Raw genomic sequence first — 15,897 nt, forward strand, 5'->3', positions numbered from 1 at the left:
CCCTGGGTCTCCACCGACCCTCGCTCTCTACCCACCCTCGGTCTCCACCGGTTTTCAATTAAATCGATGCTATTTTCTGAAGAACCTGCAAACTGAAAATTGTTTCTGCAGAAACTAGGACCTGCCCAACATCACCTATTCACACACATGTAGATTAAACTATAGTTCCATATGGATGCATATACGCACGAAAATGTTAAATAGTCAACATCGATTTAAACGCTTTGTAGAGAATTTGTAATATTGGATTTCTGAAATGAAGTGAATTCAAATTGTGGTTCATTATCATGACGGATGTAAACGGAATTGTTGCATGTGTTTTTATGTTCGTTAGTATCGATTGTGGAACATATTGTGCTCAAATTGATACATTAAGATGGCGTAAATGAGTGTTCAAAGTGGCCATTGTTGCTAAAGTTCTAGTGAGTCAGCAGTATCAGGAACTCAAGCGAGATGTCCACGTGTTGTTTCCGTGGTTGGTGCACAGTGCACTGTTTGGATCGAGCTTGTACTGACTGCTTGGATTCCCACACTACTATACCAATCCGCACACGACACACACAACATCTGATGCAATTCATGTCCTTGCCATGCGATAACACTGCTCCCCTTTCCTATTTTCTAGTATATTATTCTGTTTATTCACGTTCTTTATTTAACTCAGAAACTCAAAATTATAAAAACCAAAGTTACAAGATGGACAAAGGTAAATATGTAAATGATAATTACAAAGAAAAATATTGTGATGTTATACAAATATACAGACACGCATCATAATTAAAGGAATTGTCTTAAGTGATGTACAATATACATGCAGTTACAATCATTAACAATCAATTGGATCCAAAATAATTTGTTTACATGACAACTACTTTTTGACAATGATTGGCGTTATTTCTCGTTTTTGCATTATTTATATTTCATTCACATTGTACATTTATCATGACATGTTAACTGTTCCTTACATTGTATCCTGGAGCGGTATTCATATAGGATTATGCTTGTTTACCAATCCGCTTCCCTTCATTGGAGATAAATATGTTTAAATCAATCAATTATCGTACAAGCAAATGCGAAGTGTGTAAGATGAGGTAATATAAGAAAATAATAGAAGAGACAAGTCTGTCTAAATTATGTACGATGCCAATGTCAGTGTATGTATGTATGTATGCATGTATACATCGGATATCCGTAAAAAAAATGATCAAATATGTAAATCCGTTCAACTAATATTTACTGAAAGAGAAATGAAAGATGCCTCTAAAATCGCTTCTGGTTCATGGTAATAACTCTGCATCAAATTGGTTCAAGATAATCCACAATACTGGAAATTTGGATGGCTTTTATGTTACAATATGCAACTGTCATTTGATAGCAACATTCCAGCATGTCCAGTCTATAGTGTCTACGTTTCATTACCCGCGAGGGGCGGTATGGTAGCCTAGTGGTTAAAGCGTTCGCTCGTCACGTCGATGCCCGGGTTCGATTCTTCACGTGGAAACAATGTGTGAAGCCCATTTTCTGCTGTCCCCTGTTGGCATATTGCTAAAAGCGGCGTAAAACCACACTCACTCACCCATAACCCGCGAGATACAATAAATATAACGTGCTCTGTCGCCTTTCCTTCTCCACGAAAGCTGTTTATCAGGAATCGAACATTCAGTGTTATCTTTGGGAAGCTTTCAAAAGTGTTTACGAAAGTGAACTTGCCTTTACGTGAATTTGTGATGTGTGTAGGAAAATGTAAGGATGTTTACACTTATTTCTTCGCAAACACCAGTTAAAATCCGCTGGCCCGTGGCTCGTAAAAATCCAGTCGGGCCAGTAAATCTCCACAATCACTGGCCCGGCTGGCCAATGAATTTTCATGGGGTCATTTTGCAAATGAATTCCTCTTTCCGACTTGTGAAGTTATAATACACTTTTAAATCATGCAAAACTATGGCTGATAACAATGTTCGCCATATTAATAGCTTAATGACGAAACCCGTGTCTACATTCAAATTTCGGGCTGGTGAATTATTGTGTGGGCTAGTAATTTTCAGGCATAGCTAGCCCGACTGGCAAGCAAAATTTGGAAACTATTTTGCACACTGCTCTAGCGTACCCTTAAATCGCCTGACGTTATCATATACAAGACAGACTGACTGACTGAGTCTGGTTTTACGCCGCTTTTAGCAATATTCTAGCAACATCACGGCGGGGGACACCATAAATGGGCGTCACACATTGTACCCATGTGGGGATTCGAACCCGGGTCTTCGGCGTGATCATATACAAGAGGGTCCTGATACCGTCAATGCTGATACTGCTATGGTGGACTGTACAGGGAACTGACCAGATGCAGCTGCACTCCAGTTTGATTATATACTGCATTTTTTTTCAGCTTCATTTGTTTGTCGGGTCCCTTAAAATGTGTATGTTTAATATTTTATACAACTTTTAAGTTATGTGGGTGGAGGTTGAAGAATAATCTTTAATATTATCACCAATAAATTCAAATATCAATTACCTGTGCAGCAGACCATTGCGCTATTGTCCACTTACCACTGTGCAACTTCCATGCCTGATGTGAGACCGATCCCACTTTATCCGACAATGCTGACATTTATTAACCAGTAGCACTTATTTTCAGCAGTACATCGTCCAAGTGCAACAAAACCAGCTGTCGGGCGTTTCCAAACAATGCAGAGCAGTTTACCTGTACGATTTTATTTTGATAGAGAAACGACCATTAATGCAATGCTAGCAAAGGGCTATCTTACTAATTTTTAGCTATATAATTCATGTTATACATTCTATTTTCCCAGCCATTATCGGAAAGATTAATAAAATTAATTTAAAAAAAATAATATCATTCATTTTACGGCTTCACCCATGAAGGTGACATACACTGAAGTCTAAAAAGGCGTTACAATACAATCCACTCACTCTTTAAATGTCATTATATGTTCTTATAGTCACAAATACGTTTCAGGAAGCTTTCCATTCTGTGATGCACACATTTACTGCACATTATTATTCACTCAGGTAGACTGTGTACCCTTTACCCATGTACATGAATTCAAGAGTAATGACATTCAATGATACACGTGTTATTGTCTGACCGTATCATGCAGTCGTCCTTTGGATTGATCAAAGTCTGTTAGAGTAAAAGAGGAATTGATAGTCATTGAGGTTAATAAGGTACACATAGATACATGGAGTGAAATATGTTAATATGATATGAGATCTTGTAAACCGACGGCAACAGACTCCTTAAGTGTTGCAGTCAATAAATATTATCGACACACATACCGTAATGAACGTCTACGCTGGGCACAACTGCACCTGCGCTGGACCCAGAGAAAATGGTATGGGGTTGTGTTTAGCAACAAAAAACATTGAACGCTACTTTTTGCCGCTTAAGTGTTTCCTCTTTAATGTTTTGCCGTAGATGCAAGGTCGTGTCGCTTGTAGTCTGGTATCATGGTTGAATCTTGCTTCACTCATCATACAAACTGATTTTATCCACAATGATTATTTTTATTGACTGTGAAATGTTTACTATAGGCACTTGGTCACAGAAAGTATTCAGTACCCAAAGGAAACCAACCAAGAAAAGTAATGTTCTGAAAATGAAAGTTAAAACGTAACAGTATCATGACATCAAACCATATCATGACCTTATCTTTACCATTATCGGGGCGGTGGGGTAGCCTAGTGGTTAATGCGTTCGCTCGTCACCCTGAAGACCCGGGTTCGATTCACCACATGGGTACAATGTGTGAAGCCCATTTATGGTGTCCCCCGACGTGATGTTGCTGGAATATTGTTAAAAGCGGCGTAAAAGTAAACTCACTCACTAACTTTATCATTACCACTGCTAGTTTAGTAACATAATGCCATCTTTGCCTTTATTATTGGAATCGGGGACTTAATCACCTTGAAAGATGTCTACTTAGTAAGTATTTAATCCTTGTCAGATGACATAAACGTATTTTTTTGCCCCAAATATATTCGAATTCTCGACTCTTTGTAAATTATCGGGTCTGAGAACGTTTTAGACTAAGTTTCTTAAGGCACATTATTGTAATTCTCAAATTATCAGGTACCTTTTATGTCTAAATTTGTTTGTGTTTTGCAATTTGAACATTTAAAGCAATAAATTAGAATATGAGATTGGTCACTTAAAGACTTGTACACAACGATCTACATTTCGTTCAATAAATTATGCTTGATTTCATTACTCTGTCACTATATTCCCTCAAAACTCTGAAAGAAGTATAATTTGATATAGCTGTAGGTTGTTTCAGCTTTGCGTCTTGAACAGGACATTTAGCCTGGAAAGGCGCTATACAATTGCTCTGTTATTATTATTAAAAGTCCGTGCGTCTTAATGGAGCTCGAAAGGAACGGGGAACTGAGAAATGACACTAATAACTATAGTCGATAATTTTCATAAAACAATTGTTTATGTTCGCCAAATGTTGAGATTTGGGATGTTGAGGATCTGTCGTTTGTGTCATAACGTGCTTAGTTCAATCGTACCAAGCGTCTGTTCCATTTGACATTTACAAAAATCCCAACGACCTATTTTACACAGTTACACATATTTACAGATTATGAAAGTGATTTGTTCTTATAAACACAACCATTGACAATTCATAATGGCTGGAGACAATCACGATCTAGTTTATACATAATGTAATGTGATGCAATGGATTTCCAGTGACTGGAATAACATAAAGTTTAATTTTGATCTGAAGGGTATCATGTTTAAATGAGATATTCTCTTCGTGTTTGCACATGCAGAACGCAATAACTGATCATGACAGTACAATCTTCCCTCGTAGTATCAGCTAAACATATACACACTGTGCGAAGGGCAATCCATTACGCCACCCATTTAGAACGAGTAAAACAAAGACAATGTTTGTTCCAATGTTATCAGCCAATTACATCAAAAATGATATTGGTGTAAGATGTTTTAAGGAATGCCGTCAATGTGTTTGGGAAAGGCATCCCTGTGACCGGTTCGGCCAGCAAAGACGTGATCGTTGTGGTGTTATAGCTACTCTCACTCTTGCTGGTTTCCTAAACCGTTCGCTGTTTATTGTTCACAGAGGTATTGTGTCTGGAACACACCAAGGCTTCAGAGGCAAAATCCTTGGAGTTTTTGAGAATACGCATGGTGTCAATTCCGCTTGTTTCTAATATTTCCTGTTAATATAGAGAAGGTCCTTCCATGATATAGCATTAAGGTTTATGGCTAATCTTTGACACAGGTATTTGGTGGTACATTTAAACGCCATGTAAGCAGTAAAAATCGAATATTTTGTGACGACCACAGAAGTAGAGAACAAAGTGACCTATTTTACTTGTAGAATATGAGACGATCTTGCTGTTTGTGTGTACCATATATTCTCGTTTTTCGCGGTTTAATGTGTCTGTCTCAGACACCTGTGGTGGGTCAGACTTTGGCCGTGTTTTCGCAGCAAACACCTGTTACAATGTCTGTTGCACACAGTGAATCATATATTGTACCAAGGACATTGCGTGGTGGTATTACGTGGAATAATAACATATACTCTACCCAAACAGAAACGCATAGATGATATTGATAAATGAAATTTCAAATAGTTTTCAAAAGTAGTGTTTGGTTGTTATAATGACGCCATTATAATGCTGGTTTGTGTACATGGAACGAATGCAAATCGCAAAAACGCACGTGTACGTTGGGAAGTGTCAACTTAAATGAACATGTCAGGGAGGAAAAGTGGTTTGTAACATGCAGGTGCAAAATTCTGAGGAATCGTGAGCAGGGATATTGCCTATATCAGGCCGTTTTGGTTTTAGATGGTCAAATTAAATATTATCGTTATGCCGCTTTGAATAGAAAAAAATTCCTTCGTGTGGTGTGTGCTTCCCTTGTGTGTTATTTGACACTAATTTGACATATACACCCATTCACCTTTGTTTTATGATTCAATTTTTATAGAAAGATAGAGAAAAGGAAAGTGACACAGCATTTGCATTGTGGGTTAAAGCGTCTCGTCGTATTTGATAAGCAAATTTTGAGTCCCTAATTACCGGTGAAAGAACATTAATAATCAAAGTTTTTGAAACGTATTGACATGATCGAAACCAAACTTTAGAGTAGCTAGCAAGAATCGACTGCAAATATTGTTTGCAAATTCCAAGAGATCTAGTTCTCGTTACCTTGACGAACCAGGTCACATAAGAGAAACTAGGCCAGAATAAAGGAAGCCATATATTTATTTTGCCTCACATTTACAATATTATTCGTTAGTGTTACAAATGTATTCCACAAGCGTGAAAATGGTTGTCTTGTTAAATTACTTTCTCATATATTGTAGAAGAAACATTTTGTTACACATGTATGTACAAGATGTGAAGGGTTTACAATAGCCATCCATGGTTGCCCATTTAACTCTTTAGTCAAAGTATTATTTCAAAATTACTTTAGTTCGTTTTGTTTTGTTCTTCCATCCTTTACATGAGCTCACATGATGTGACTGTGTTCCAGGATAACTCGTGAACTATCATTTGAAAGTGGTCGCAAATGTCAATGGAATTCAGCTACGCGATGGATGATGATAACATCAGTTGGTTGCAACAGGTCATATGTCTTGCAACCAATCAAAGCAATAAGGAGTGAATTCCGTGGTGGTAGTAACGGCGGGATCAATAACAGGCTCTGTCGTCTCATGTTCTACTACGTCGTCGTGGCTCTGAAGAGTTCCTGCAAAATATATGGCACATCTCTGATCATGTTATCCCGTCCGATAGGTGAGGTGATTTAAATGGGTTTAACGTCGTGCTTGAGAATATTTCGCTCATAGGATGACGTGCATGCATGTGTATGTGCGGCTGCTTGTACTAGCCCAGACTGAAGCTGGTTTTATAGTGCTAGCCCGCTGGGATACCATGCCGCAGTGAAGCATGAATACCCCACTCAGACACATTATACTGACTCCGAGCCGACCAGTCCTTGTTGTACCCATTAATGCCGAGCGCCAGGCAGGGACCAACAAGTACCATATTTTAACGTCTTTTGGTATGACGCGGTCGGGGATCGAACCCGCGACCTTCCGCTCTCTGGGCGGACGCTCTAACCACTACACCACAGAGGTGGTCCTGTCCGAGAGCATCACAGTGATTCAGAAAGTGGCTGACGTTGGTCAAACTAAACCACGTCCCGGGTTAGCGGGTCAGAACCTCAACACTGAGAGACTAATGCAAAATCACCCTGTACTCATTCAAAACACCGTAGAGGCACGAGTAACTCTATTTATACTCAATCATTGTTTGATTATCGACTGCAATGTTTTGTAAGAATTAAACAAAATATACCGACCTGCCCGCACATGGTAAAAGCATGCTGACTGCACGCGCAGAACCGCAAGCAAAAGGACACGACCGTGCATTGTTATTCTGTGATTTCTTCCTGAAAGTGTACCAAACAGTTTCCGGTATCATGTGCATTCAACATGGTATATTAAAAACATAATCGGTGACAACAAATTAAAAATACATTACATGGTTGACAGAAGGCAATCTTTCTAAAACAAATAACAAGTCAGTCGGTTATGTTTCCGTATGACAGTGAGTGAGTGAGTCACATCGGCAACATCTAAGCCATATCGTGACGAGCCGTATGACAGTACAGATGGAGTTTCCTTTACGTATTATCAGAAGGAAGAGAGATTCATATTAACTACATCACCTTCGCGATCGTGCAGAATACGGAATAGCTGTCCAGGGTAAATAAATTTGCCAGATGTGTCCAGAAATAATTACTTTTAAAAGATGCTGCGTTTCATAAACGATATACATATGTTCAATGTAAGGAATAACTTCATAAAAAAATAATTGTTATATAAAAAGTGCTATTTCTATAGATATAACACGAAATTATGTTCCATATGAGGAAACTCGAAGTCAACTGAACCATCGAAAGAATGGATTTATGCGCAGTTCAAACCGAACGCAGTAAGTCAATCACTTGTTGGCAAAAATCATGACTACATGTTTCGAATTATAGTTCGATTTAACCAAATTTCGCTATTTTAAACGTTTACTTACCGATGTAAAAAGCTGAAAGTCATTTCTTCCTGTTTCACTGCAAGTGACGTTAATATAAGCCATATATATACCCAAATGTACCATCAACGACAATTACGATACAGACCACGCACTTTTTATAAAAAAAATAGGTCTATCTTTTATTTATTTATTGGCACAGCAAGTAGCATGTCAGACGTAATGTGCACGGGAATTGTCATTGTTAAAGGTATTTTAATTGTCGGATATATTCATTCAACAGCAATTCTGCATTTAAGTTGACATTGATAGTACTATTGAAAGTACAATGAAGGAAGGTATGAATGCCATTTATATGTACAACGCTGTATAAACATCGATATATCCGAACGGAAACTAGCTTTACATGCGATAACCTGCCTCACTCAAGTGCTTCCTTATTATTACACCCAAGACATAAATGAATCTAATTAAAGCTGAACTGACACGTAAGACACGTATGTGTACCCATCCTTGGGTACGCATTTCGAAGATCACTTAGCGAATGGCAAATGTCTTTGTTTGCATTGATGGATTGTCTTTATTTTTATGTAAACGAATACTAGTATATATATAAACGGCATGTAAGCTTCTTAAGCGTTTTCAGAGCTCAAATAGGAATAGAGAATAAGACCTGAATACTTGGTGATAGCTACATCTCACTTGAAAGACATTGATAGTAGATCCGATCTGTGGTAGTCATGAAAACCCGTTAACAAGTTTCGTCCATGTAATATTTCTGGTTCATACAATGTGTGTGAAACTAATGAATAGTCTTCCGCCTGTTTAAGGTGATAAATTGAACCGACATTTATAAATCGGGTGTTGTTGCATCTTGTTACAGAACCATGCAGAGACATGTATGTTGTCTTAACCATCTCTTGTTTCATTATGTATATTGTATAACGACTACGCATGTATATTATTGTATCCTAAGGTTGCATTATTGCCGTCATAGTACACGGCCCAGATTCGTGAGTGAGTGAGTAATTGAGTTTAGTTTTACGCCGCACTCAGCAATATTCCAGATATATGGCGGCGGTGTGTAAGTAATCGAGTCTGGACCAGACAATCCAGTGATCAACAGCATGAACATCGATCTGCGCAGTTGGGAATCGCTGACATGTGGCAACCAAGTCAGCGAGTCTGAACACCCGATCTCGTTAGTCGCCTCTTACGACAAGCATGGGTTACTGAAGGTCAATGTTCTAACCCTGACCTTCACGGGTTCCCAGATTCGTATTACAGATGTAAGATGTTTTGTTTGTTTGTTTGTTTAATACCTCACTCAGCAATATTTCAGCTATACACAAAGACAAAAGTATCGCAACAGCCATATTTGAATATATTGCTGATGTTTGATTCGATGTGTTCGCTATATTACCTGCGTAAACAAATGCGTTCTCACTGTTCTTTGCACAGCAAATACTGACACAAAAAGAAAATGTTAAAATGAAAGTTTTGGTAAAGATCATAATAATATGATTTTTTAAAGAAAGGTCAAAAATGGAGAATTTCGAGTCCAAACAACAATGGCTACAGCATGTCTCAGACAATCCACAACAATACGCGCAGTGTGTGGTCGAGCGTTATTATCCATATACACTGGCCCTTGTGTTTAGAGGATGGTTGTCCAAATGAGGCACTACAACACTGTACAGGATCCCTGTTTGGTATCGTTGGCCATTAAGGTTGCCTCTTACTGTTACCAGTGGCACCTTGCAGTCATATGACAAGCATCCCAAAATCATGTCCGAACCACCGCCAAATGGAACCTGTTCCATGATGTTCCTCTGGGCATATACCATGTTCTTACGTCGCCAAACACATGATCTACCATCTGTCATGAATAACAGAAAATGACTCTCATCAAATCAGTGAATTCTTCTCCATGACGCATTATTCAAGTGAGTACGTGTTCGACATCATGCCAATCGTGCTGTGTTGTGGCCACGTGACAACATATGTCTTCCGATAGGTCTTCTGGCACGATATCCAGCAGTTTTAATACGAATACAGACATGTCTAGGGAATATGCGGCAATGAGGTAACCACTCCCTTTTCAGAACAGTGCTTGTTGCAAATGGATCGTGTCGTACAAGTCTCGAAAGAGCTGCATCTTCTCTTTCTGACGTACAGCGTGGCCGACACAGACGGGTACGGTCCATGACGTCATAAGATGCTGATGCTTACTTACTCAACACTTGACTCGCCTTTGAGTGAATTTGGGTGTCGCCAGTAAGAAAGAATGTTTACGCTCATTATTCGTCTTAAACACATAGTATCATCACAATCGGGTAATAATCATATAAACACTAGGTGACCCAGTCCACCCAGCTGTGAATGGGTACCTCGTTAGGATGAGAAAGCCACAATAACTCGGTGCGCCTGGTGGCTGCAAGAGTTGTATACTCCCCAGGGAGTTGAGAGTGATAATACGATGTGCTGTTGAGATTGACATCCAATGATCGAGGGAAAAAATACCAGCGCCTTGAGCATGCACTAGTTACGTGGATATGTGCTCTATATAAATATCCTATAATAATGGTGATGGTATAGTATGTACCGTTAGTGTTGTGTGTTTGGTTTTTGTTTCACCCCAGCGATCAATGTTCAAACTATATGATGGCGGTTTGTAAATATTCGTGTCTGGATCACATAATCCAGAGACATCATGTGTATTGTTCTAGGCATTATGGACAGGATGGATGATTTGAAATAGGTCTGTAACTGCTATCTGCAGTGAACTAGTTCAACGTGGTTTATGTGTGTTATCAGGGCCGAATGAGTTGAAATTTGATTAGGAATGGCATCAAGAGTGTATAAGTTGAACCTGTCTCAGAAACGTTATCCGATGTGTATAATTGCGTTTCACAAACAAAATAAAGTTAGAGGTAGTGAAGTTTACCTCTTTGGTGGAACCTACAAAGAGAATGTGGTTGGGTTGGGTAGGATTCACAACTATGCAGAGTGAAAATATCCCACTGTGCTTCCCCTGTTTGTTACCTGAATTACTGATTTGACATAACCATCTATGTAAATTTGTTTTATGATTTTTAAGAAAGAAAACAGACAAAGAGGAAGGGATGCAGTATTTGCATTGTTGGCAAAAGAGTCTCGGCATATTTAATGAACAAATTGTGAGTCCCTACTTATCGGTAAAAGAACATTATAGATCTAAGTGTTTAATCTTGACCCCAACAAAAATCGACTCAAATAATGTTTTGCAAATTACAAGAGATCCACCATTCGATACCTTGACGAACTAGATCACAACAAGGGACACTAGGCCAGAATAATTGAAGCCATATATTTATTTTGCATCACATTTAGAAATATTAATAATTAGTGTTTCAAATGTAATGCACAAACGTCAAAATGGTAGCGAGTTTTACTTTCTTATATATTGTAGAAGATACATTTTGTTACATTTGTATAAATAAGATGTGAAGGTGATACTTTTACAATAGTCATCCAGGGTTGCCCATTTAACTGTACATTCAAACTATTATCTGAAAGTGCTTTATTTTGTAGTTCGCCTTTTGTTCTGCCAAATGAGTTCACTGTAATGCGATATCAATCATCGCGTGATATGGCTGTATCCCAGCATATGTATTGAACTATCCTTTGAAAGTGGTTGTAAAATGTCAATAGGTCATAATAACATCAATTGGTTCAAACAGATCGGTAATTATTGAATCAGATCAGGATCAGGAACGTGTTCCGTGGTGGTAGTGAGGAGATCAGTAACAGGCTCTGTAGTCGTAGTCTCATGTTCTTCAACGTGGTCGTGGCTTGGTAGAGTTCCTGCAACATATATAACCCATCTCTGGTCAAGTCATCCTGTCATTTGGCATCACAGTGATTCAGAAACTGGCTGACGTTGGTCAAACTAAAACAAGTGTTAGTGGTTCAGTACCTCAACACTGAGTGGCGACTATTCACCATGTATTCATACAAAACATCATGTACGCATGAGTCACACAACTCATGCTCGACCCGTTACACATATCCCAAAAGGTCACACCTTGTAGCAAACACATATTTCTGGAAATACACCGATATTGTCAAGTAGCTGAGTTTCAACTCAAAACGCAACACAGCTTTACAAAGTGTTTGATTATCGACTGCAATGTATTTGTATACATTAAGAAAATTATACCGACCTGCCACCAACTGGTAAAAGCATGCTGACTGCACGAGTAGAACCATGAGCAAAAGGCAGCGGCCGTGCATTGTTATTCTGTGGAATCTTTCTGAAATTGTCCAAAATAGTTTCCAGTGACATGTGCTTTCAAAATTAAAAACGCAATCGGTGACAACAAGAAATTAAAAACACATTACATGGTGGACAGGAGTCAATCCTTCAAGACAGAAGCGACAATTTCCTTTCAATCCATAAGAAATCTCTGCTCAAAGCAGAGTCGATTGTACTGTTGTGAGCATATCATGAGTATATATAATACAAAGTCAGTCGGTTTATGATAGTACGGGTGGAGTTTCCTTAAGGTATTATCAGAAGAAAGAGAGCTTCATAATTATTAACGTCAACTTCTACATACGGAATATCTGTCAAGTTTAAATATATTTGCAAGATGTATTCAGAAATAATTACTTTTAAAGGATGCAGCGTTTTATGAAAGATGGTACACATGTTGCATGTTGAGAATAACTTCATAAATATATTTAGTATAAAAATGTGATATTTTTGTAGATATAACATAAAAGTAAGCTCCATATGAGTAAAGCAGTTAACTCGAAGTCAACTAAACCATCGACAAAATTGATTTATGCGTAGTTCTAATCGAACGTTGCTAGTCGATCGCTCGTTGGCAAAGATCATAACTGGTGTTTCGAGTTATAGTTCGAGATCACAGAAGTTCGCTATATTGTAAATGTTTACTTACTGATATATAGGCGCTGGAAGTTACTTCTTTCTGTTTCACGACCAGTGAGATTAATAAAAGCCGCACATATATATACCTAAATGTTCCCACAACGACAATTACGATACGGACCACGCACCTTTTAACAGGTTAGGTCTATCTTTTATTTATTTCTTTGCACTAGCAAGTAGGAGGTTAGGCGTAATGCGCACCAGAATTGTCATTGTTAAGTGTATTTTAATAGTCTGTTATATCCAGTCAACAGCAATTGTACATCTAAGTTTTATTGATAGTGAAACGTAGGGAGCCATCATTAACATTTGTATGTTCGTTATCGTATGTACAATGTGTATAAAAATCGATGCATCGCCTTCGAAATGAAAAGCTGTAGCCATACATGGGATGGGCTGGCTCACTCAAGACGTGGACCCTAATTATGACACCCAATACATAAATGAATCTGATTAAAATTGAACAGATACACTCGTGTGTTTTCCCATTCTTGGGTGCGTATTTCCAAGATCACTTGACGATGTTTTGTGTTCGGACTGATGGATAGTGTTTATTTTCCTGTAAACGAAATATATATACTGTGTGTGTGTGTGTGTGTGTGTGTGTGTGTGTGTGTGTGTGTGTGTGTGTGTGTGTGTGTGTGTGTGTGTGTGTGTGTGTGTGTGTGTGTGTGTGTGTAAATAGATAGCAACATGCAGGTTTGTTTTGACAGTTCAAACTAGGAATCCAGAATAACAACAAACTGTTTAGTGATAGAAATAGTTCACATGTAAGACGTTGCAGATTCGATTTGTGGTAGTCATGGAAACCGTTAACGTGCTTCGTCCATGAGTATATATACGTAACAAACTTTGTTAAGCACCCCCTGACATATCTCACGATTGAATGAGCCCCAATCTTAACCCTTTGGAGCATGTCTGGGACATGATTGGTCGCCGTGTACAACAAAGGGACCTCCTGTACAGAAACTGGCCCAAATTGAAGGTGCTTTACACGAGGAATGGCGTAGACTGCCCCTTCAGAGGATCAGGAGGCTGACAGAGGGTATGTGGAGGAGGGTGCTGGCTGTTATACCGGAGGTTACACTCGGTATTGACTTTGATTCGTGTAAGACAAGCAAAAATGGCATTTTGAATGTTCACATTCACCAATAATTATATATTCAACATTAAACATGCCAGGGCCATACTTGTACAGACATAGTTTTGTATTGAAATCAGTGGGTGTGTTTTTTTCATCACAAAATCAACATGGATTCCAATCATTTTGTCTTTTTTTTCGTCCAAAAGGATCATCCGAGTCAGAAAAACGCTTGTTTTTCCATCGTGGTCACCACGAGAAATTTTGTATGCGTGTTGAAAACCTATCATTGCGAACATACAGGTGGTGCTTAATTAAGTTCTTTGTGTATTATTTTAAACATCTGGCTCAAGCAATGAAAGTCAAACTGGTGAGTAGCATTCCCAATGTGGAGCGTGATAAATTGAACCTATTTTTCCTTTTTCCTTTACATTACAACACTATATGTGTAATGGAGCTTAGTGATTAAAATCTGTGATATACCAGCTGATTCTGGTTCGATCATCATATGGTGGCACAGTGGAAATCGTGTTCGTTTAGTCCCTTGCCACTGTGTGTCTGGACTATTGCTGAAGCGGCGTACAATGTAACTTCAGCATTACGTTGGGGTGTGCATGCCTAACCTCGATATAGTACCCTTGCTGATCATTACGTCCAACCTTAGTCTTCCATGCCACCGTAATATGGATGAAATATTGATGACTACGTCAATTAGCAATATTCAAGCTCAAAATAATCGATTTGTCATTTCAAATGAAAACAGGTTGAAAATATACATAATTTTGTAGTTTTAACCGAAAAATACGAGTCACTTATCGTATACGTTGGGCAGTTGGTTCATATATAGTACCAAGATAACACTGTATGATATAATACTCAATTAGATAATATTCAAATTGAATGAATCAATTACATTTGCTTTGTATGCGATTGTAACCCGATCTCACGTGTTGCATGAATCAGTGGGAATTTGGGCATTTTATTATACATATATACAATATACTTCCCAATATAGTTTGGAACCCACTCGCCATAAGGGTAGAAGGTTTGGTTAAACAGATAGAGCATCATTGGGGATGGATGACTTGTTGACGTGGGAGCTGGGTTAACATCTGTTGACGGTCACTGAATAACAAACTATGTTGTACTAACCTGCTGGACCATGGTGTGGACTCTGGCCAGTATATGATGGCAACGATCCTGTAAGCCTGTCTTCTAGGTGAACAGACTTGCAGGGGGAACGATGACTCGTTTTCTCGGGGACGCGTGTTGACGATGATGAAATAGTGGTTGTCCAGCTGTTGCACGTCGTGCTGTTATCGACTAAGAGGATACGCGTCTCCTGACCTACATAGGACTCTAAAGATCTGTCCATGGTATTCTAATCATACAATTGCACACCGAAGAGTGACGGGTCTATAAATGATCTAAGTAATAAAGTATTTTCGAATATTGGTGCTACGTCGAGGAGACATGCGAGGAATAATAGAATAATAACTATTTGTTCATGTCTGATTTAGAAGCTTGCCCGCCGAATAGTGTGTGTGGGAATTGTGTGTACAGTGATATGGAAAGAAATGTTTGTGTTGCTGTAGTCCCATGTTGACAGAAAGCATAACATACACATAGTTGTCCAGAAGCAAGTGTACGTTTCTAGATGTGTAACTTTTCAAATGTATAGATGTACCACGAAATCATTCAACCAGTATAAATATCCGTTTTGAAAACGTCAGGATCAACATATTTACTCTTTATGTTAGCCTGTGATCGGTCAAAATTATTGTCACAGTCATCATGATTGGAGTCGCTGAAACAAACTGAGACTGTTATTTAA

At 38.6% G+C, this 15,897-nt stretch overlaps 2 protein-coding genes across 2 annotated transcripts in view; one reads left to right on the forward strand and one right to left on the reverse strand.

Moving 5' to 3' along the window:
- The window catches only part of LOC124285540 (cubilin-like), a 66,350-nt gene that overhangs the window by 4,718 nt on the left and 45,735 nt on the right, over positions 1-15,897 (forward strand). The gene's annotated exons all lie outside the window — the stretch shown is intronic.
- On the reverse strand, positions 11,382-15,438 carry LOC124285536. Its single transcript, XM_046721777.1, has 3 exons — positions 15,216-15,438; positions 12,252-12,341; positions 11,382-11,892 (listed from the first exon to the last, which is right to left on the reverse strand). Exons 1-3 carry the CDS (start codon positions 15,436-15,438, stop codon positions 11,777-11,779), a joined length of 429 nt encoding a protein of 142 aa, XP_046577733.1. The 3' UTR covers positions 11,382-11,776.

This window comes from Haliotis rubra, unplaced genomic scaffold (genome assembly GCF_003918875.1).
Source record: "Haliotis rubra isolate DU_JTF1 unplaced genomic scaffold, ASM391887v1 Scf362, whole genome shotgun sequence".
In the NCBI taxonomy this organism is placed as follows: domain Eukaryota; kingdom Metazoa; phylum Mollusca; class Gastropoda; order Lepetellida; family Haliotidae; genus Haliotis; species Haliotis rubra.